Source organism: Apium graveolens, unplaced genomic scaffold (genome assembly GCF_009905375.1).
Source record: "Apium graveolens cultivar Ventura unplaced genomic scaffold, ASM990537v1 ctg4814, whole genome shotgun sequence".
NCBI classification, from domain to species: domain Eukaryota; kingdom Viridiplantae; phylum Streptophyta; class Magnoliopsida; order Apiales; family Apiaceae; genus Apium; species Apium graveolens.
The window spans coordinates 14986-34312 of record NW_027418699.1 but is presented as its reverse complement, the minus strand read 5'-3'; the positions used below and the strand labels follow the sequence as shown (position 1 = coordinate 34312).

General features: G+C 33.1%; 1 protein-coding gene across 2 annotated transcripts; it reads left to right on the top strand.

Annotated features, from left to right (window-relative positions):
• Positions 1–15123: 15123 nt before the first annotated feature.
• On the top strand, positions 15124–16673 carry LOC141702242 (uncharacterized). Of its 2 annotated transcripts, XM_074505936.1 has the most exons (2): positions 15126–15478; positions 15710–16672. In XM_074505936.1, exon 2 carries the CDS (start codon positions 15755–15757, stop codon positions 16373–16375), a length of 621 nt encoding a protein of 206 aa, XP_074362037.1. In that variant the 5' UTR covers positions 15126–15478; positions 15710–15754; the 3' UTR covers positions 16376–16672. The 2 variants fall into 2 exon arrangements, with proteins under 2 accessions (XP_074362036.1, XP_074362037.1); XM_074505935.1 differs by having other exon boundaries at positions 15124–16673.
• Positions 16674–19327: the final 2654 nt, after the last annotated feature.

Genomic DNA, 19327 nt, shown 5'->3' with positions numbered 1-19327 from the left:
ATATTACGAATGCTGATAAATATTTCTAGATAATTGTCCTTGTAACATTTCATATGCTAAAAATTAAAAAAAAATAGAAAAATATAATATAGTAAATTAATTTTAGAACTTAAAATATGATTATAAGTTTTTACCAAGTTTTAATATTTGAAATACCAAATATTTATTCGTTTAAAGACACGCAAACATATCTAATATGTGTATGATTAACAACACATATGATTTAAGTAGGACAATGGTTAGAGCTCTTGTAAAGCAATTGTAAGAACTAGGTTCGATTCCTTGGATTTTTTTTAATTTTAAGCTAGTTGGATTATAGTTGAATGAAGCAGATAAGATATGTAAAGATATTATGTTTCACAGAATCACACAAAGCACACAATATCAAAATTTCACTTAATTGTTTTAATTAAGTTTGTCTTGCTACAAATATGTGTTCTTGAAAATTAAGAACTCAGCTTATGTTTTGTGATAATACAAGAAAATCTAGATCGATTTTTACTTCTAAACGAAGGATCCGTGCATGCTTTATAGACTAGCAACACGGGTTTACAAAACTTGTACTAAAATGTACTAAACCAATTTCTAAAGCAACCTTGTCTATTTTTTTTCCGGTGTTAGCGAATCTATGCAGAATCTTGCAGGTCTGTGGCCACCATTTGTCCAGTGATTCTTGGCTCTTGATCTTGTATTCTTCAAGCTGCTTTTATAGACTTTCCAATTCAGTGAATGAATTGTTTGTTGATTGATAATCTTGAATCTTGAACTTGTCTGTATTCAGAATTTGAGATAGTATGTAGAGATCTCCAATTATTCTATAGAGAAGTGATATATCGATAAATATAATGACTTATCGATATCTTGAGTTCTCTATAGACATATTTGACTTGTCGAGGTCTCCAGTTTTCTATATCTTCATTTGACTTGTAGATATCTCTAAGATCTCCACATGCAGAAATGACTTGTCGATATCTCCCGTTCTCTACATCTTCATTTGACTGGTCGAAATCTCTAAGATCTCTACATACAGAAATGACTTGTCGATATCTCCAGTTCTCTACATCTTCATTTGATTTGTCAATATCTCTAAGACGGGTCATTTTGGACTTCTCTACGAGTCATTTTGGACTTCTCTACGAGTCATTTTGAACTTCTCGAATGACTTCTCGATATACCTTGACCTGTAACTTGGCGATATCTTGACTTAGAACATTTTTCATTAAACGGCATTATTCAACTACTAGCTTCTACATCTTTTCTTTGAGACATGATCATGACTTGATCTTCTTCCAGAGTTTAATCCTTAGCTTGAAACTGTTCACATAAAAATCCCCCAGTCTAATCTACTAAACATTATTACAAATTCAAAAAATACAATTACATAATACAAATATCATACAACTTAATCTTAGAGTTGTCAAAATGATTTAGTCTTATTATTATACAGACATATTTACCACGACAAAAGGTAAAATAGAAAATTCAATGAGAATATAAAATCTCACGAATTTTATCATTTGCGCACACATCACATACACGTTGCTACACGTAACTAATTTCATTCAACCCCTTTAAAGAGTTTTATCATGTGTACACTTTAGCCACATGTAAAAAACAAATTTATATTTTTAAATAACAAATAATACATTTATTTGAGGTGCACGACTTTTAACTTTCAAAATATTCATCTCTAAAAAAAATTCATAATTTAAAAGAAAATTTTATTATTGATTTATAAAATACAAAATAATTTGGTTTAAAAATATCTGGTATTACAATTATAGTGATAAGTTGATTTCAAAAATATTAATGAAAAATATTGTAAAAATTTTAGAAAAATATTTCGAATAATGATAATATATTTAGTAAAATATAAGATGATCGTCGTTTTTGATATTTATTAATTAAAAATTGAGAAAAATAAAAATTAAAAAAATAGAGTGAGTCAATTTGAGAGACACACTTAAAAGTCTGTCTTCTCTTTTATATAAATATAAGTATATTGATTGATCGTGTACGTACGGTCCACCTGGTAGAAAAAAGTTTTTGTTTAAATCAGTACTCGCATTTGAGAGCTGTGAGGTCAAGTGGGTACAATGTAGACTCTCAGCGACAATTATTTTGCTCTTTGGACATTCTCATTTATGAAATTTGGTTATTATAACAGGGTTAATTGTACTTGGCACCCTACTACTATATTTCAAAAACAAATTTGTACCGGAACTTTAAGAAATTCAGTTTGCACCCTCATACTTCAATTTTAGAATTCATTATGCACCCTTTTTTAGAATTTTGATGAATTGGGTAGGGGTAAAATCGAAAATTCAACAATATACTTAATCAAAATAAAATATAGCTTGTTCAAATATTATTAAAAAATTTATATTATTTTATAGCAACTATAAAATAATAAATTTTTAATTTTCAAATAACACTATTAATTTTACATTAGATTATCATTTTTTTAATATCAATTTCAAAAATTTTATTACTCTACTTAATTAAATTTAGTTATATAAATATATTTATATAAATATTTTAATATTATAATACAACAAGATAAATAAATTTTTTAAATATTAACAGGAACCCGTTCGTCGCACGGGATTTAAGCTATCTATACTATACCATAATAACCGGAATGAGGTATAATTTGGTTCAACGGTTATTTTCTAATTTTGGTTATTAAAATTATAAATAAATAGTGTTATACATCTTTTAAACTACTAGACATAGTTTACTTATCCTACTAAACTACGATCACAATTTATCCTATTATTAAAAAATAAATAGATAGTGTTATATATCCGCTAAACTACTAAATTGTTAAATTTGTATAGATAGTCTACTTATTCTACTAAATTACGATCACAGGTTAACCTATAATTTTAATTATAAATTTATAATTATTATATATATATAAATATTTTAATATTATAATATAACAAGATATATAAATTTTTTAAATATTATCAGGTTCCCGTGCGTAGCTCAGGATTTAAGCTAATATATTTTTAATTACTTAAATTACAATAAATAATATTTATGATTGATAAAATTACCTCTGCAACATAAAATTACCGCCGTTTATGTAACCGGTTCAACGTGAATCCAGTAGCAGCTGCAAAAGTTGGAGCATAGTTGTTAACCTAAGTTGGCAGTTAGTTCACTGGTTTGTATTTGGAAATTAGCTACTCTTGTTAGGCCAAACTCCAAGCTGTGGATTATGCTAATTGCTTACCTAACATCCAATCATTTTTTTTCCACTCTACCCCAGTTCTCTCATTCATCGTCGCCCTTGTATATTAATTTCAATTATTCTAATTAACAATGCCGACAATAAGATTTGTTATCTGAAATTTGATTTTCGAATATTTCGTCATCATTCAAAAAAAAAATAACAATGCTTGCAGGTTTCATTAATTGGTGGAATACATAATTGTATGTTTAATGAAAAAATGCAATAATAATAATAGAGGTGGGTACGTAAGACATGAGATTATTATCGATACATAAAATTTGACTATTTTGAATACCTTAGCAAAGTTTCAAGCATAACATTAACATATTATACGTCCTTTAATTTCTTAGTTATTTCAAAATTTTACACATATTTTAAGATATATTAAATATATTATTCCACTTTTGTTTAATAATAATAAATATTTTATTCATATAATCCATAGAGTTATATATATATATTGGGTTCACATTAAAATATATGTAAAATTTAAGATAGGCAAATAATTTGAAAATATTACATTATTAAGTATTCAGTGACCCGTAGGACTTTAACTTAAATAATTCGAAGTCTCAACACGTCGAACATTTTATCAGCTACTTGTGTTTAAAGAATAGAGTATCCCAATCCCTAACTATTGATAATTGAGCTATTTTATTACTCAAAGATAAAATAATTAAAAAGTTAGTAATTCGGAAAGTAAAATAAAAGTAGTAATAATGAGGACTATCGGTTGGGGGAGAATCAATAAAAGGAAAAAAGATTTGACCTTTGCGTCATTTGGGGACACCCTCTAATTATAAGCAAACCATAATCCAACGCAATTTCACATGCCTTACTACTCGATTCTTGCACCTCCTTTATCAATTTTGCCGATCACTCTATTCAATTTCAATTTAAAATGGTTTGGTGATTCAGAGCAAATCCAATACCTCCTTACAGGAGTTCTTAAATTCAATTATAAGGGAGTTTTTAAATTCAATTATAAGGATTTTGACAAAAAATGACACTCTAACAGTGTCTTTATTTTTTCTTAAATTACTAAAACGTGACCTTCGTTTTTTATTTTTAAGAAACTTCTAGTACTCCCTTATAACACTTTTAGTAATAAAAAATTCATTTATTTCACTTCTTTTTACTTTTTCTCTGTCTTTCTTTCACTTTTTGTTCATTTCTATCCAGAACGAGGAAGGATGACTGAAGCTTGGGATATGCTAAGACGATTGGCCATAAGTTCTATGCTGTCGTGGTGTATTATTGACGACTTTAACGACTTAATGACAGCAGACGAGAAGGATTCATGAGACAGAGTGCAGAAGTATAATTTAGGATTGTTGGAATGATTCTGGGACTCAAAATCTGATGCAAAAGCTAAGTAATTGTTGTTTGAAATTGGAAGAGTGGGGAGGTGGTTTAATAAGGCATCTTAAAACTAAGCTGGCGTTTTATCGAAAGGAGATGCAACGTTTGAGATCTGGAAGGGATGCGTATGGTGTGAAAATGTATAATGAGGCGAGATGGAATTATTTGAAGTTATTAGAGAAGTAGGAGGTGTTTTGGAGTCAAAGAGCCAAACAATATTGGCTAAAGCATGGGGATAATAATACTTGATTTTTTCATAGATTTGCATCCACAAGGAAGGAGCATAATAAAATTCGAAGGTTGAAAAATGCAGATGGTGCCTGGTTTGACACGGAGGAGGATATCCAGATCACTATAGTGAAGTATTTTGAAGAAATATTCGAAAAATACACATGAGCAATTATCAGAGCAAATTAACTTTAAAAAGATTACGGAGGAGCAAAGTAATTAATTAATGCAACAGATAACAGAAAGAGAAGTAAAAGAAACAATCTTTGTTATGTATCCTGAAAAAACACCGGGTGTAGATGGCCTTAACCCGTGTTTTTTCCAAACTTACTGGAATATAGTAAGTGCAGATGTTGTTAAGTTTTGTCAAGATTTTCTTGAACAGGGGATGTTGCCAGATGAAGTTAATAAAACGTTGGTATGTTTAATCCCTAAAGTGAAGTGCCCAAAACAGGTTGCAGACTTACGTCCCATATCCCTGTGTAAAGTGATCATGCGTATTTTGTCGAAAGTAGTAGCTAACAGATTGAAACCATGTCTAAACTTCATCATATCTACCAATCAATCTGCGTTTATTGAGGGCAGGCTCCTTACAGATAATGCGATGTTGGCATTTGAGCTTAACCACTATATACATAGAAAAACACAAGGGGCTGATGGTGTAGCAGCGCTTAAAATTGATATATCTAAGGCATACGATCGATTGGAATGGAGATATGTTGAGATTATGTTACGAAAGATAGGGTTTCCTCAATACTGGATAGCTCGAGTCATGCAATAAATAACGACAGTTTCGTATAGTTTTGTGAGGGATGGGAAGGTATTTGGTGAAGTGCATCCGACTCGGGGAATTAGACAGAGAGATCCAATCTCTCCCTATTTATATATAATTTGTGCTGAAGGATTGATAGGGATACTATGTCAGTACGAAGAGAGTGGTTTGATACATGGTTGTTGAGTGGCAAGAGGAGCTCCGAGTATAACACATCTACTATTTACAGATGATTGTTATCTGTTTTCAAAGCCAGATGTACTAAAGCACGAAATATGGTGAGTATTCTGCAGAAATACGAGCATTTGTTAGGGAAAAAAATAAATTTTGGCAAGTCGGATATTGTGTTTAGTCCGAATACTGGTGATATTGAAAGAAAAGAAATATGTGAGATGTTAGAGGTGAATGTAAAGGATAAACCAGGGAAGTATTTAGGCATGCCCATGTATGTGGGGAGAAGCAAGAAAGAGATTTTTGGGTTTATAAGCGACAAAGTCCAGCGAAAGTTGCAATCATGGAGTAATAAGGAATTGTCAAAAGCTGGGAAATTGACACTGGTTGGAACAGCAGCACAAACTACTCCGAATTTTTGGATGAGTCTTTTCTTGATTTCGGATGCGATCACTACACCATATATGGCCTTTACCAACACTTTTTTGGTGTTACAAGCAAAAATGTTACCTTAGATGACCAAATTTTGAGATAAGGCAATACTTTTTTTAATGTTACAGCTGATATAATCCGGTGTTGCCTTAGACATATATTTCTGGTGTTGCCATTGGGGTATTTAAAAAGTGTTACAATTCTTAAAGTAAAGGGCGGTAATTTCAACTTTAACCAAAAAATTTAGGCGGACAAACTATTAAAATTTTAGGTGAAAAAGAAATATTAGAAATAAAAGTAAGCACGGTCCGTTTACAAACACAACCTTTATACACACAACTACATCTCGATCTCTCAATCTTCTTTTCAACCAATTCAGTCTCTGAATGGCATACTCGAGTAAGATTTCAAGCATAAAGGTTTATTGAGGTTTATTTATGAGTTGAATTAGGGTACCAATACAGGTCAACTTTGGTTTACAAATCTACCTTCAATCTTTGAATTGTAATGAGGGCTTATAAATCTTTGATTTGATTCACCCCTATCCGTGATTTGCAACTATCACTTCACACATCTTTCTCTGTATCAATCCAGGTCTCTGTCTTAATGTATCTCTATTCTCTATCTGTTTGTTTCTCTCTTTTGTTATAAACAGGTACTTAGTATTTGATTAAAGGCCCCTGAGAAATCAATCACTCCACTTATAACATCTAGCTATTACCTCTCATTTTTCAGTTTTATCAATTGTCTTTGATATATATTTTTCCTCAAGTTGCAGCTAGAGAGTGTGCATTCTACTAAGGACACTGATATGATGAATGATATATCAGTTGTTGAAGTGTGGTACAGGCTATGTTTGTCAAATTATATATGCATTAGGGTTTTTGATAGTTGTCCAACAGGGATATCAAACAGGCTCAGTAGTTGGATATATGCATTCAGACCTTTCTCTCTGTACTAAAACAACATTCATTTACTTGTAACAGTTGTGCTACAGATTCTGAAACAAAGGAGGAGGTTGCAATAAAGAAAGTAATACACCTTAGAGAGAGTGATTAGGAAATACTAAATTTTATCTTCTTTTAATTACATATGCTAGCCATATATTTTTCATAGTCCTATTTTAAAATATTTTTGGTTTTTTTAATAGTTATATCAGGCAATGAATAGTTGTCTTAACGTTGAAAGTAGTGATTGGCGTCCTGCTGAGGCTGCTTTGTATTTTATCCAGGCGATATCAGACTACGTTTCTTTCGCTGAAGCTGAAGTCATGCCCCAGGTTTAGTGTCCTTCTCTTCTCTCTTTTCCAGGAACATCATAATACTTTTACTTTTATTGACTATCTTTATGCATATTTGGCTTGTTGAAGATGATGTATAATCTCCTTTTTGTCTAAAGATCCGTGATATAACATATGCATTTTTTTGTATAATTATTAGCTATTATTTGATTGTTTCTTTTTCTGTTGGTATCTTCGATAATGTATATATGCTCACCCAGTTTAACTATATGATCAGTTTTGACCTTTAATTTTCCTGTTTGAACCTACTCCAAAGCCTAAAGTTATGGCTAGTCATTTAACTTTTTCAAACATCAGTATTTAAAACCACCACAAAGTACTATTTGTTACATAATTTATTGCTGTGAGATGTCAATTGCATCTTAAAACTTGGAATTTGAGGCCAAGTAGAGCCCCAAAAAGTAAAACTTGAACTTGTATTCCTTAACTAAAAGAGTATATATGCATTATATATGCATTAGGATATTTGTTAGTTGTCCACAGGGGAGGAATTAAGGTATATATGCCCCGGTCCCCGCCAACTGCGGAATAACCCCAAAATTTTAATATAAAATTTTAAAATTTACTATCAAAATTTTTTTTGGTCCCCCTAGATTTAAAAAAAAAATTGAAATTGAGAATTGATTATACAAAATTTTATTGATTTTGTTAATTATTTCATTCAAAATAATATTGATTAGATGGAAATCATGGAATTTGTTCATTAATCTTAATAATTAATAAATAAACATATAAGATAAAGATAGTACAATTTGAAACAAAAAAAAGATGCTTAAAACTAAAGTCTAAAAACAGAACATACTTGTTTAGTTGTTCTGCTCCGGTCCCAAAACCCCCAATACACACTATACATACAAGTTACAAAATTACAATCCCTAATATCATCTCTCTTTATCTACTCTACCTTTGCATCTAATCCGTAAATATGAGTAAGAGAAAAGAGATTACATCCTATTTTCAACCCAAGAAGAAGCAAACAACTACTTGTGAAGATGAAGAACCTTCTGCCGCCTCAATTGAAGTCACTGGAGATGGAGTTGAGCCTCTGATTTTTGGTGGGATAAACAGAAATTCCGAGCAAAATCCTCAAAATCCAGAGATTGTTAATGAAGGTATTGATTCTGAGAACACTGATGAAATTATTGATTTCAATTCGTTAATACGTGATCCTGGTTTGCGGAAACAAATTGAGACTTATCATCCAAATAAAAAAGATTTAATTAGGAGAGCATACATTGATCTTGGCCCATATCAACCTGTGCAAGTTTATCCCTTCTCTGGTCCAGAAAATCATCCCCGTCGATTTCAAAAGAGTTGGTTTGATAAATTTCCTTGGTTAGAGTACTCCCCAGAAAAAGATGCAGCATATTATTTTTATTGTTTTCTTTTTGCTAAAAATCCATTAGGAAGGTGTGGCTCGAATACTTTTACAGTCAAGGAGTTTAACAGTTCGAGGAAAGTAAACAATGGATCTACTTTGTCGAGCATTACAACAAAAGTCTCAAGATATTTTAAATGCCATGCATCTGGTTTCTACTACAAAGATGTTGATTCAAAAATTGAGAAGTGATGGTTGGGAAAGTCTCTTAGAAAATGTGAGATCATTTTGTGAATGACATACTATTTAGATTCCAGATATGAATGCTCCCTACTTTGATGTGCTTAAATCTCTTCGTCGACAAGGAAAACAAAAGCAAATGGTGACAATGGAACATCATTACTGAGTAGAAATCTTTACAGCTGCCATAGATCAACAATTACAGGAGCTAAACAATAGATTCAGTGAACAAATGACGGAGCTTCTCATTTTAAGTGCATCACTAAATCCTAGGGATGGTTACAGGTCTTTCAACATAGAGAACATTTACAAGTTAGCTGAAAAGTTTTATCCAGAAGATTTTTTGGGAGATGAAAAAATCCATCTACAGTGTGAACTACAACATTATGGGTTAGATGTTCCGGTTCATCCAGATTTGAAGAATCTGTCTACTTTTGGTGATTTATGTCATGGATTGGTAACCACAGGGAAAGCTGACATGTATCCATGAGTTGATAGACTATTAAGGCTTGTCTTGACTCTTCCAGCATCTACTGCAACATCTGAACAAGCATTTTCTGCTATGAAAATTATGAAAACAAGTCTTCGCAATCGAATGGAAGATGAATTTCTTAGGGATTATTTGATAGTGTATATTGAAAAGGAGATTGCGGAGACCATTTCTGCCGAGGAGATCATTGATTTTTTTTATTTGATCAAAGAAAGGCATGCACATCTCAAATAAATCGATATGTTTTCTACTTTTATTTATTTTGGCCCCCCCATGTTAGATTCCTGGTTCCGCCCCTGGTTGTCCAATAGGGATATATTGAGACAAAAGAGGTTGCAATAAAGAAGATTGGAAATGCATTTGAAACTCAGTGTTGCAAACTTGTTTATTTAAATATCATCAATTGCTTATTTATTTATATTTTGCATTTATTGTACTTTTTATTACTCTTAATTGCTGTTATATGATATTCAGATCACTGATTTATCCGCTTCAGAGATAAGAACATGATTTGGTGAAAGAAAATCAAGTCGTCAGTCATGAATTAGCAATATATTGTTGTTCCTTGATGCAGCTTGTTATAAATGAAGGGATGGCATGGGTTAAACAAGCAGAAGATGTAGCAAGAAACAAGAAGGTTAGTTCAACATTTCTCATCGAATTTTAGTTGTAGTAGTCTATGTAGAGGTGAAGTATACAAGGTTGTTGATGGATTTACTGGACTTCATTTTGGCTGTTATGACGTTAGTTATTCTCTAATGATATTTGTAACTTTAGATTTGAAATAATTTGGAATATAATTCTTGAATTTTTATATGAACTGTATTACCCTCTTACCTGGATTTATTGCTTTTATAACTGTTCTTGTTACCTTATACTCTGATTTCTGATCAAGTGAAGTTTCTATAGAACAAAACAAAAGTTTACCCTTATAAGAATGAAATGTTGCAAGTGATGGATTATGTTTTCTGAATTACATCATACATTTTAGAAATTGATTCCTTTATGTGAACATTAAGAGGGTTCTTGGAGGTTATATAGTTGATGCAATGGTATCAACTGGACTTGCTACAACAGGGTATAGATATGTAAATCTCGGTAAGGACAAGACAATCAGAGTTTGGAATTACATATAATCTTAACATGTGACATTATCTTGTTCTTTTAATTATGTATGCATAATTTTAAATTTGGCTTTGTTGTATATTAGATGATTGTTGGGCTGAGCTTAATAGAGATTCCCATGTATTCCAGCTTTCTCAATTTGCTAATCATGATTATTAGTTATAATCATATGGTGAGTGAAAAGCTTTTAATTCTTCTATGTTGTGGAATTATAATAATTGTCTTTCCAGTGAAGTACAACTTACAGAAGTCCAATTAATCCGAGAAAGAGGGATATTTGATGATTTGTACATGCAAAACTTGAAATGTAAGTATATAACCCCGTGTGTGTGTGTGTGTTGTGATGGCTTACACTGGACTGTTGCTTAAAATTACTTGAATTAGATGTTATATTATAAGACAAGACAATAGTGATGTTAGTTATATATCTTTGTTACGATATTAACATTCTTGGCTAGTATGAGAGAGCATGGAACAGTGATTCCAAACTTGATATTGAGCTTGCTAAACCAATTTATATTTAGGTTACAAAAATAAAGATTCAAGATTTGCATATGTGCGCGCACTGCATATGTGCGCGCACTTGCCCAGACTGTATGTCTTTCTTAACAACATATTTAAATAATTACTGTATCTGTCCTTAGTGATTCATTATTTTGATAGCTTTTTTTTTCTATATACTTCAAATTAATAGAATCAAACTTATCAGATAATGCAAAAAATGTAATCACAAATCTTCGTAAATTTTCATGAAATTTATGTCGTACTGATGATTAGCCAAAATGGTGAAGCTTACAGGGCAGCTGTGAGTGAGTCGAGGAGATCTAACAGGGCAACTGTGAGCTGCACTTTGGTCCTTGAAATATTAGAAGACATGAACTTTGAAACTAGGTGGGAAAAACACAACTTAATATGAATGCTAATTGACTTGCAAAGGTTATCAAGGATTATCATGTCTGAAGATAGATAAAAGGTTTTAGGACATATTTGTTTGGGCATAAGTTATCGATTGATTCGCAGTACATCATGCCCAGAGACCAATTTTGCTGTAATGCAGGTACAGGTGGATTTTGAGCTGCAGATGTTGCATTTCCATATGGGAGATATAGAATAGAACATCAAGCAAGGAGTCTTAAAGAAAAAATCACAATGATGGAAGTTGGCCTCAAATCAGTTGAGCCCCTCATAGTGGAGCTGCAGAAATCACAAGCAAAAGCCCATGAAATGTTTGTCACAAGGCAGAAACTGGTTGGAAGATAAATTTGATGTTATAACTTGAGATTATTTTTGTTCAATTAGAAATGTGTTCAAAAGTTGTGATTTTTGGATGAATTTGTAAACTTTGTTTATTTTAGTTGACTTAAAACTTTGTATTGTTGTATTGTATTTTAACTTTGGATTTGAGTTCTTAAGTTAAATATGTATTTAAGTTTTTAATGTTATAAGTGTAATTAGTAGATATTTTTATGTTGGTAAAAACATAAAAAAAATATTACTATAAATATAGAAGTGTTAAAAAAGAAATATTATAAAAAGATATAAAAATGTTACCAAAAGATTGAATTATTTTATCATCAGGTGTTACAATAGAAAATATGATGTTGCGAAAGAGTTTATTGTAACATATTTTTTGATGTTACTATATCTTTATGGGTGTTACAATAGAACTATGGTTGCGAAAGATTATGTTGTAACATATTTTTTGATGTTACTATATCTTTATGGGTGTTACAATAGAACTATGGTTACACCTACTTTTTGTAACCATAGATACTGAAAGTGTAACCATAGGGAGTCTATTGTTATATTTTAAGCTATGTTACAAAAGGTTCAAAATCTGTTACCATAGACCCCTATTGTAGCATGAGCAAATCCAACACCACGAAATTTTCAAAAAGTGTAATCATAGCCCAATTTTTTGCTTTAGGTAACATTTTTTGGCCATTTTTACACTTTTTCTGTGGTGTTGCTAGAGGTCATATATGGTGTAGTGGATATGTGATGAGATAGAACGAAAAATGAATGCGTTCTTATGGAGTAATGCTACAGGCAGGGGTGTCAAGTGGATTACATGGAAAAAATTGTGTGTGCCAAAGGAGTTTGGAGGACTGGGATTAAAGGAGTTGAAGAAGTTTAATACTGCAATGCTAGCTAAACAAGGTTGTAGACTTCTATCGGAAGTGAATCCATTAGTTAGTGCGGTCATGAAGGCTAAGTACTATCCTCAAGATGATCTTTTAAACGCTGATTTAGGAAATAATCCTAGCTATGTATGGAGGGGAATTATTGCAGCTTTGGAGGTGCTAAAACGTGGAGCTCGTCGAAGAATTGAAAATGGGGAGAACACGTTGGTGTGGCATGACCCGTGGTTACCAGATGTATCCAATGGTTATATTCGAACAGATGTTTATGACCAATTGAAGAACATTAAGGTTTGTTACTTGATGACAAATGAGGGTAATGGGTGGGATTTGGAAGTCATTAACGACTTATTTCAAGCAGGAGATTGTGAGAAGATTCAACGCATACCTCTGTCCAGACATGTATCACATGACTCGTGGTATTGGTTATTGGAAGACAAGGAAGTGTTTAATGTAAAAAGTTGTTATATATTTCTGCAAGGGGAATCTGCTGACGATTATAAACGGCTGTGGAAAAAAAATACGGGCTATGAAATTACCTCGAAAGGTGACACACGTATTATGGAGGTTGTGTAAGGAATGCTTACCTACTAATGCAGCATTTTATAACAGATATGTTGATGTGAATCCTACATGTCCATGGTGCCATTCTGCAGTTGAAACGAATTTACATGCTATATTTCTTTGTGATTTTGCTCTGACTATGTGGCGTGCAGTGGGGTTACAATCTTTGGTGCAATGTACAGAACAGGAAAATCCAAAAAAAGTGTTTGATCGTGTGTTTCACCAGGGTTCTAAAGACCAGTGCTTAGAAGTGACGATGTTATGCTGAAGTTTATGGCATCGTCGAAACAAACGGGTTTAGGATCATGCACATGGCTCTATCTTTGGTGTAAGAAACACAACCAATTGTTTACTTCGAGAATGGACAGAAGCACAGGCAAGAGAAGAGAACATGAAGATTGGAGGAAAGGTTGGGGATAGGGTCTGGTCGAAGCCGTCAACTGGGTGGGTTAAGATAAATGTGGATGCAGCGGTGTTTATGATGGGTGGGATTAGAGTTGCAGCAATAATCAGAGATGATCAGGGAGCTTTTGTTGCAGCTCGTGTAATGAAGTTACCAGGAGAATGGAGTCCTCGTGAAGCTGAAGCCTTAGCTCTTAAGGAAGCACTCTCTTGGGTGATTAATCGAGGATATATGCATTGTGAGTTTCAAACAGATTGCTACGCCTTAGCTTCCAGTTGCAATGGAAGTCCAGGGAGCTCATTGTTTGATACCATTGTGATCGATTGTATTGGTTTAAGTAAGCACATAAATCAAATGCTATTTACTTTTGCATTTCGTTCTACGAATAGTGTAGCCCATGGCCTAGCACATGCTGATTATTCTATGACAGACATAAGAGAGTGGTTTGTCACTCCTCCTAATTTCCCTGTTCGCTCCTTGGAGCTGGATTCTAATATCTAATGCAAGTTCGATTTTATAAAAATAAAATAATGAAGGAGTATAAGAATCATATTGTTGAAGTTAAAATACAAAATTATATCTTAAATTACTAAGAACCAATATTTTATATTATTAATAAAGAAACTACTAGAATGTTGTTGGACTTGTTAACCTGTAAACTATATAACTTCAGTCAGACGTGATTTCTCCGAGTTACCGTATAAACAAGGTATATTCTCTGTTACTGGACATTTCAAATTTATATTTATATAACAAAATTAAATTATTTTTTTACAAAAATGATAATCCAATTAATTTTTATGATATTTTATTTCTAAAAAAATATAAAAGGAATTGAATTGTTAATTTATATTCTATATTTTTTCTTTATATACATACAAATATATATATACACAAATTTCTAGTGTACGGGAAATAGTAAATAGTATAACTACATTCTAAAATATGACATATATATATGCGCACATACACAAATCTCTGGAAGTTGTAAATAGTGTAACTACATTCTAAGATATGTCACATTATCACAAAACTCTGAAACTTGAAAACAAAAGGAGGGCTTAATATATAATTATAAGCGCACTCAAACAAATATTTTATGGTTAATTAATTGATTTTAACTGAAATAAAAATTTATATATACCCAAGAAGCGAGAATATTATTTTTAACGAGAATAAAAGAACCAAAATCTACCGACTAAGATAATCAATGTGTCATATGAAAGAAGTCGAATCCAAACTCCAATTCGAAAATTTGAGTCAAACATCTTAAACGTAATGGTAGAACAGTTTTATAAACTCCAAAATTGGTACACATCGGTTTTTTCTTGTTACGTAAACAAATGCGTTTCTAAAAATGAACTGGACGGCACCCAGTCAAAACAAACATGAATAAATAATTGAAGCTCGCAAGTCGTCATTTATCTCCATCTGTTGGCTTCTTATACCAACACATTCTTCTTCTTCTGTTCACTACTAGTTCCAAGTTTGTCAAACTTTAACATCTTCCTGCCCTGCTGGCGGAGCTGTCAATAAACTCACGCCCTTTTTATTCATTTTTCCCCCCACACTTTTTTTGTGTGATGAAACTTAAGTGTCTATTGACGGTGCCTTTCTTAATGAGCTTCACATGACTTGAATGCTTCTGCAACCTCCTCCTTTTTATTCCTCCTTCCGTTTCTCTTGTATTTGTAAGTCATCCTTTTAACTCCATTTTCCTTGTCACTTTTTATTGCCTTCTTTTTATTCTACGAGTGAGCGGGATGTACTGATTATGTTTGATTTCCGTTCTTGCATGTACCATTTGTTTATCATGTAACACACACACACATTTGTATTGTACACATTTAGTTCTGGTTGTGAGCTGTGTGTGGAAAATGAGTCAGTTTGGTGAACTTTTGGGTTTGAGTTTGGGATTGCAGGGAAGAGAAGAAGCCAAAACAATTCTTGAATTCTTGAAAGAGAGAATGGACGGTGTTGATCGAATGGAGAGACGCAAGTCACTTGCTCAACGGCTGGGATTTAAAGGAATAGGCTGTTGTGGGGCCAACTGGACTGTACGAGATTCCGACATAAGTGTAATGGAAGACGATGATCGTTCCTATGATTTTAATTCGGGCCCACCCTTGATACATAACCAAGCACAGCAGCAAACTGAAGTTGAATCGGGTCGGGATGACCCGGTTCCCGATTCGGATCCGGGTTGCGAGAGTGTAGCCCCGGTTGTTTCCGGGATGAATTTAGCTGATGCATTGGCAGCAGAACGGCAATTCCGGGCGGATGATGAGGGTGAAGACGGGTCGGGGTTGAGTCCGACCCGACCCGACGAGACGCCGTTGAGGGTGTCGTTGATGAGACTGTTGGAAGAAACGGACGGCGGAGACGGCGAGGAAGAGGAAGAGAAATCTGCAGTGGGGTCCACAGGGAATGATTCAGTGTGCTGCGTGTGCATGGGAAGGAAGAAAGGATCAGCGTTTATACCATGTGGACATACATTTTGTAGGGTGTGTTCGAGGGAGCTGTGGTTGAATCGAGGGACGTGTCCTCTTTGTAACCGTCAGATCGTTGAAATTCTTGATATATTCTAAGATTTGGCATCGTAATTGGGTTTGTTGTATACATGAATTTGATTTAGAGTACTACATTTGAAATGTATGGGGTAAAGATAAGGGTTTTTATGAAATGGACATCGGAAATGTATACGATCCTATGGTTTGTGTTTGTAAATATCGAAATGTAAGTAATAAGTCAACCTTTAAGATTAAAATTGGGTGGATTGTCGATTGAAGTTTGAGGGTTGTTGGTTAGTAGATGAATGAGGACAGTGGATTGATGCATGTAGTTGGAAACATAAACGGGTCATTCAAGGTGACCATTGTTATCAATCTTGTACGATAAAAATATTATATATATATATTGAATATAAAACTAATTCACAAGAATATTGCTAATTTTTAAATCACATAAGTATATAAGAATTAACAATTAAATTAAGAGAAGAGTTTAAGAAAACAAACAGAGATTAGATTTAATCTCGAGTCCAGAAAACTGTCTCTTTAAAGCAGTTTCGCCCCGCACCATCCGTGTTTAGCGACCTGCTTCCCAGAATAAAACGAGATACTAGTATAATCGATCAATCGAATATATTCTTAGCGAACTTGAACTAACCCGAGAACTATCACCGGAATATTGGAAAAATTTAAGACTAAAGAGACTCTATTTATAAAGAGAGGCTTGAAATGACTTGTTTTTCTTTTCGATGTGGTACATGGTATTTATAAGAAAAACTAAGAAATAGGTTTGTGCTAGTCTCGATGTGGTACAAAACCATTTTTCATATTAAAAGGTAAAACTTTGGAACATCAGTTTTCATTCACCTTTTACTCATTTTGAGCGTGTAAATATGCATTGGAATCCCCTCGAAGAGGAGAATACGTTCCAATAAATACACACCACTAACACATAATGTGTCTCACTCATATAGAGTCTCAAAATGATTCACAACTTAGTCTAAAATACTAAGTTTGTCCAACAATCCCCCACAAATAAGATTGATGGTCCGGTAGCACGCACCACATAGACAGACAGACGCGGAGCTTGACTTGGTGATAGTTCCGGCGGTCAGATATAACATACGATAGGTAGAGAATGCTCCTTGAACCTTCGCTCGAATAAGTATATCGACTTTACTGGTAGACAGTATGACGCGATGTCCTTGAACTGTTCGACCGTTTGTGTAAACGATGACATACTCATCATTATATCTTTCCTGACTCATTTAGTTCTCATGATTATGTCCATTTTGGCCCTGGAACATCGTCCTGGTTCTGCAAGAGTTTCTAAAGAATCGTGCCTCGCAATTCTCCTTTGAAGCGGCCATACTTATCTCTTACATATGTGATCTTTATCTTATAGAGTAACCCGCGTTTACTCAACCGAATATTATGTATTCAAACTTGAAATCCTTGTATTCGTCAAAGATCATTAAAAGCATAAAGCTTAACCTCGTACCTTACGGGTCTCACTGTTTCATCATCATAGAAATAGGCCAGGGGTTACCCCCACAGTGATTTGGTCATCATGATTTAGTTGTCCCATTGAACCAAGTTCTTGGGATCTCTAGTCAGCAAGGTTGGGTGTGCACCATGACGTCATTAAGCAATAGGCAAGGCTCATTCCTCTCGATGATTTGACAACTATCTCTCGGTCTAACTAGATTCCCCTGGCTTAAACAGATTCAACTCAGTTTAACCATCTAGTTAGTGGATCCAAACATTATCATTTGACTTTACATAGTCAATCATGATAATTCTCGTTGAGAATAGTTGTTTAATGGTATTATGTCCTCATCATAGATGTGAGACATACCATTTCATACACAATAATGTGATCTCCCAATTTGCATATTGATTACACGATATATGCATATTGAAGACACATTTTCCTTGTCATTTAGAAATATCCTTACAAAGTGGCTACTCAGCCTTTTAACTACATTTATTTTATGCACCAGACTCGTATTCCATCATGAATCGAGCTAAGTTTAGGATTTCCATGACACGGCTGCTAAGTGTGAAATATATTCTCGAATGACTTTTAAGTTCTTAAAGTCAAATATCTAATTTACATACTATATTCACATAGTACAATTGGATATCTTCCGTATTGCAGTCCAAGCTCACGAGCACATATCATACACCTTAAATCTCATTGCAATCACTTCCAAGTGACCAATTTTCATTGTACTCGTGCATCTACCCAGCTTACCAACTGTGTAGCCTATGTCAAATTTTGTACAGTTTTAAAAAGTACAACAGACTTGCAATCCTTCTTGAGAGATCCTTGTTCATCTACGCTTGTATAAATATAAATCCATTCTAGCTATGACAACTTTAGCTTCGTTGATCTCTTCAAAATTCACATCACCAACATGTGACATGTATCATCTAAAACTTTTAAAGTCACGAAGATTGTAATCTTCAAATCAAAACTTTTCAATCTCATCAAAATTTTCAGAGATGATACTCTTGTCATTACTTCTCGTAATGATCAGATCACTCACATGCAATCAATTATGACTTGCATATCATGTGTAAATAATACATGCACACTTGTCAATTCTCTGATTTTGAATCAGGTTGACATCTCATATTGACATATTTCACATTTATGAAATAACTTTACTAGTTATTACTTAAGGCTTCACTTGTTATTGATATTACCAGCTTTTAGCGTCCCAAAAACCAGCAATTTCAGTTTGCATCATTACCGAGTTTAAGCGTCCTTAAACTGACAATCCTTATTCACATAGCAACCAATTTTGAGCGTCCTCAAAATGGCAACTGTAATATCCGGGATATATCGTGTAATTATTTTTGCTATTATATAATTATTATGTGTGTTCAGTATCTATTCTGTGAGTTAATTGTTAAAGTGTTATTTGTACTTGAATATTCAAAAATAATATTAATTGAGTATTTTAATTTTTATATGTCCAAAATAAAATATAGATAATTGTCATATCTTCCTAATTATTTTTA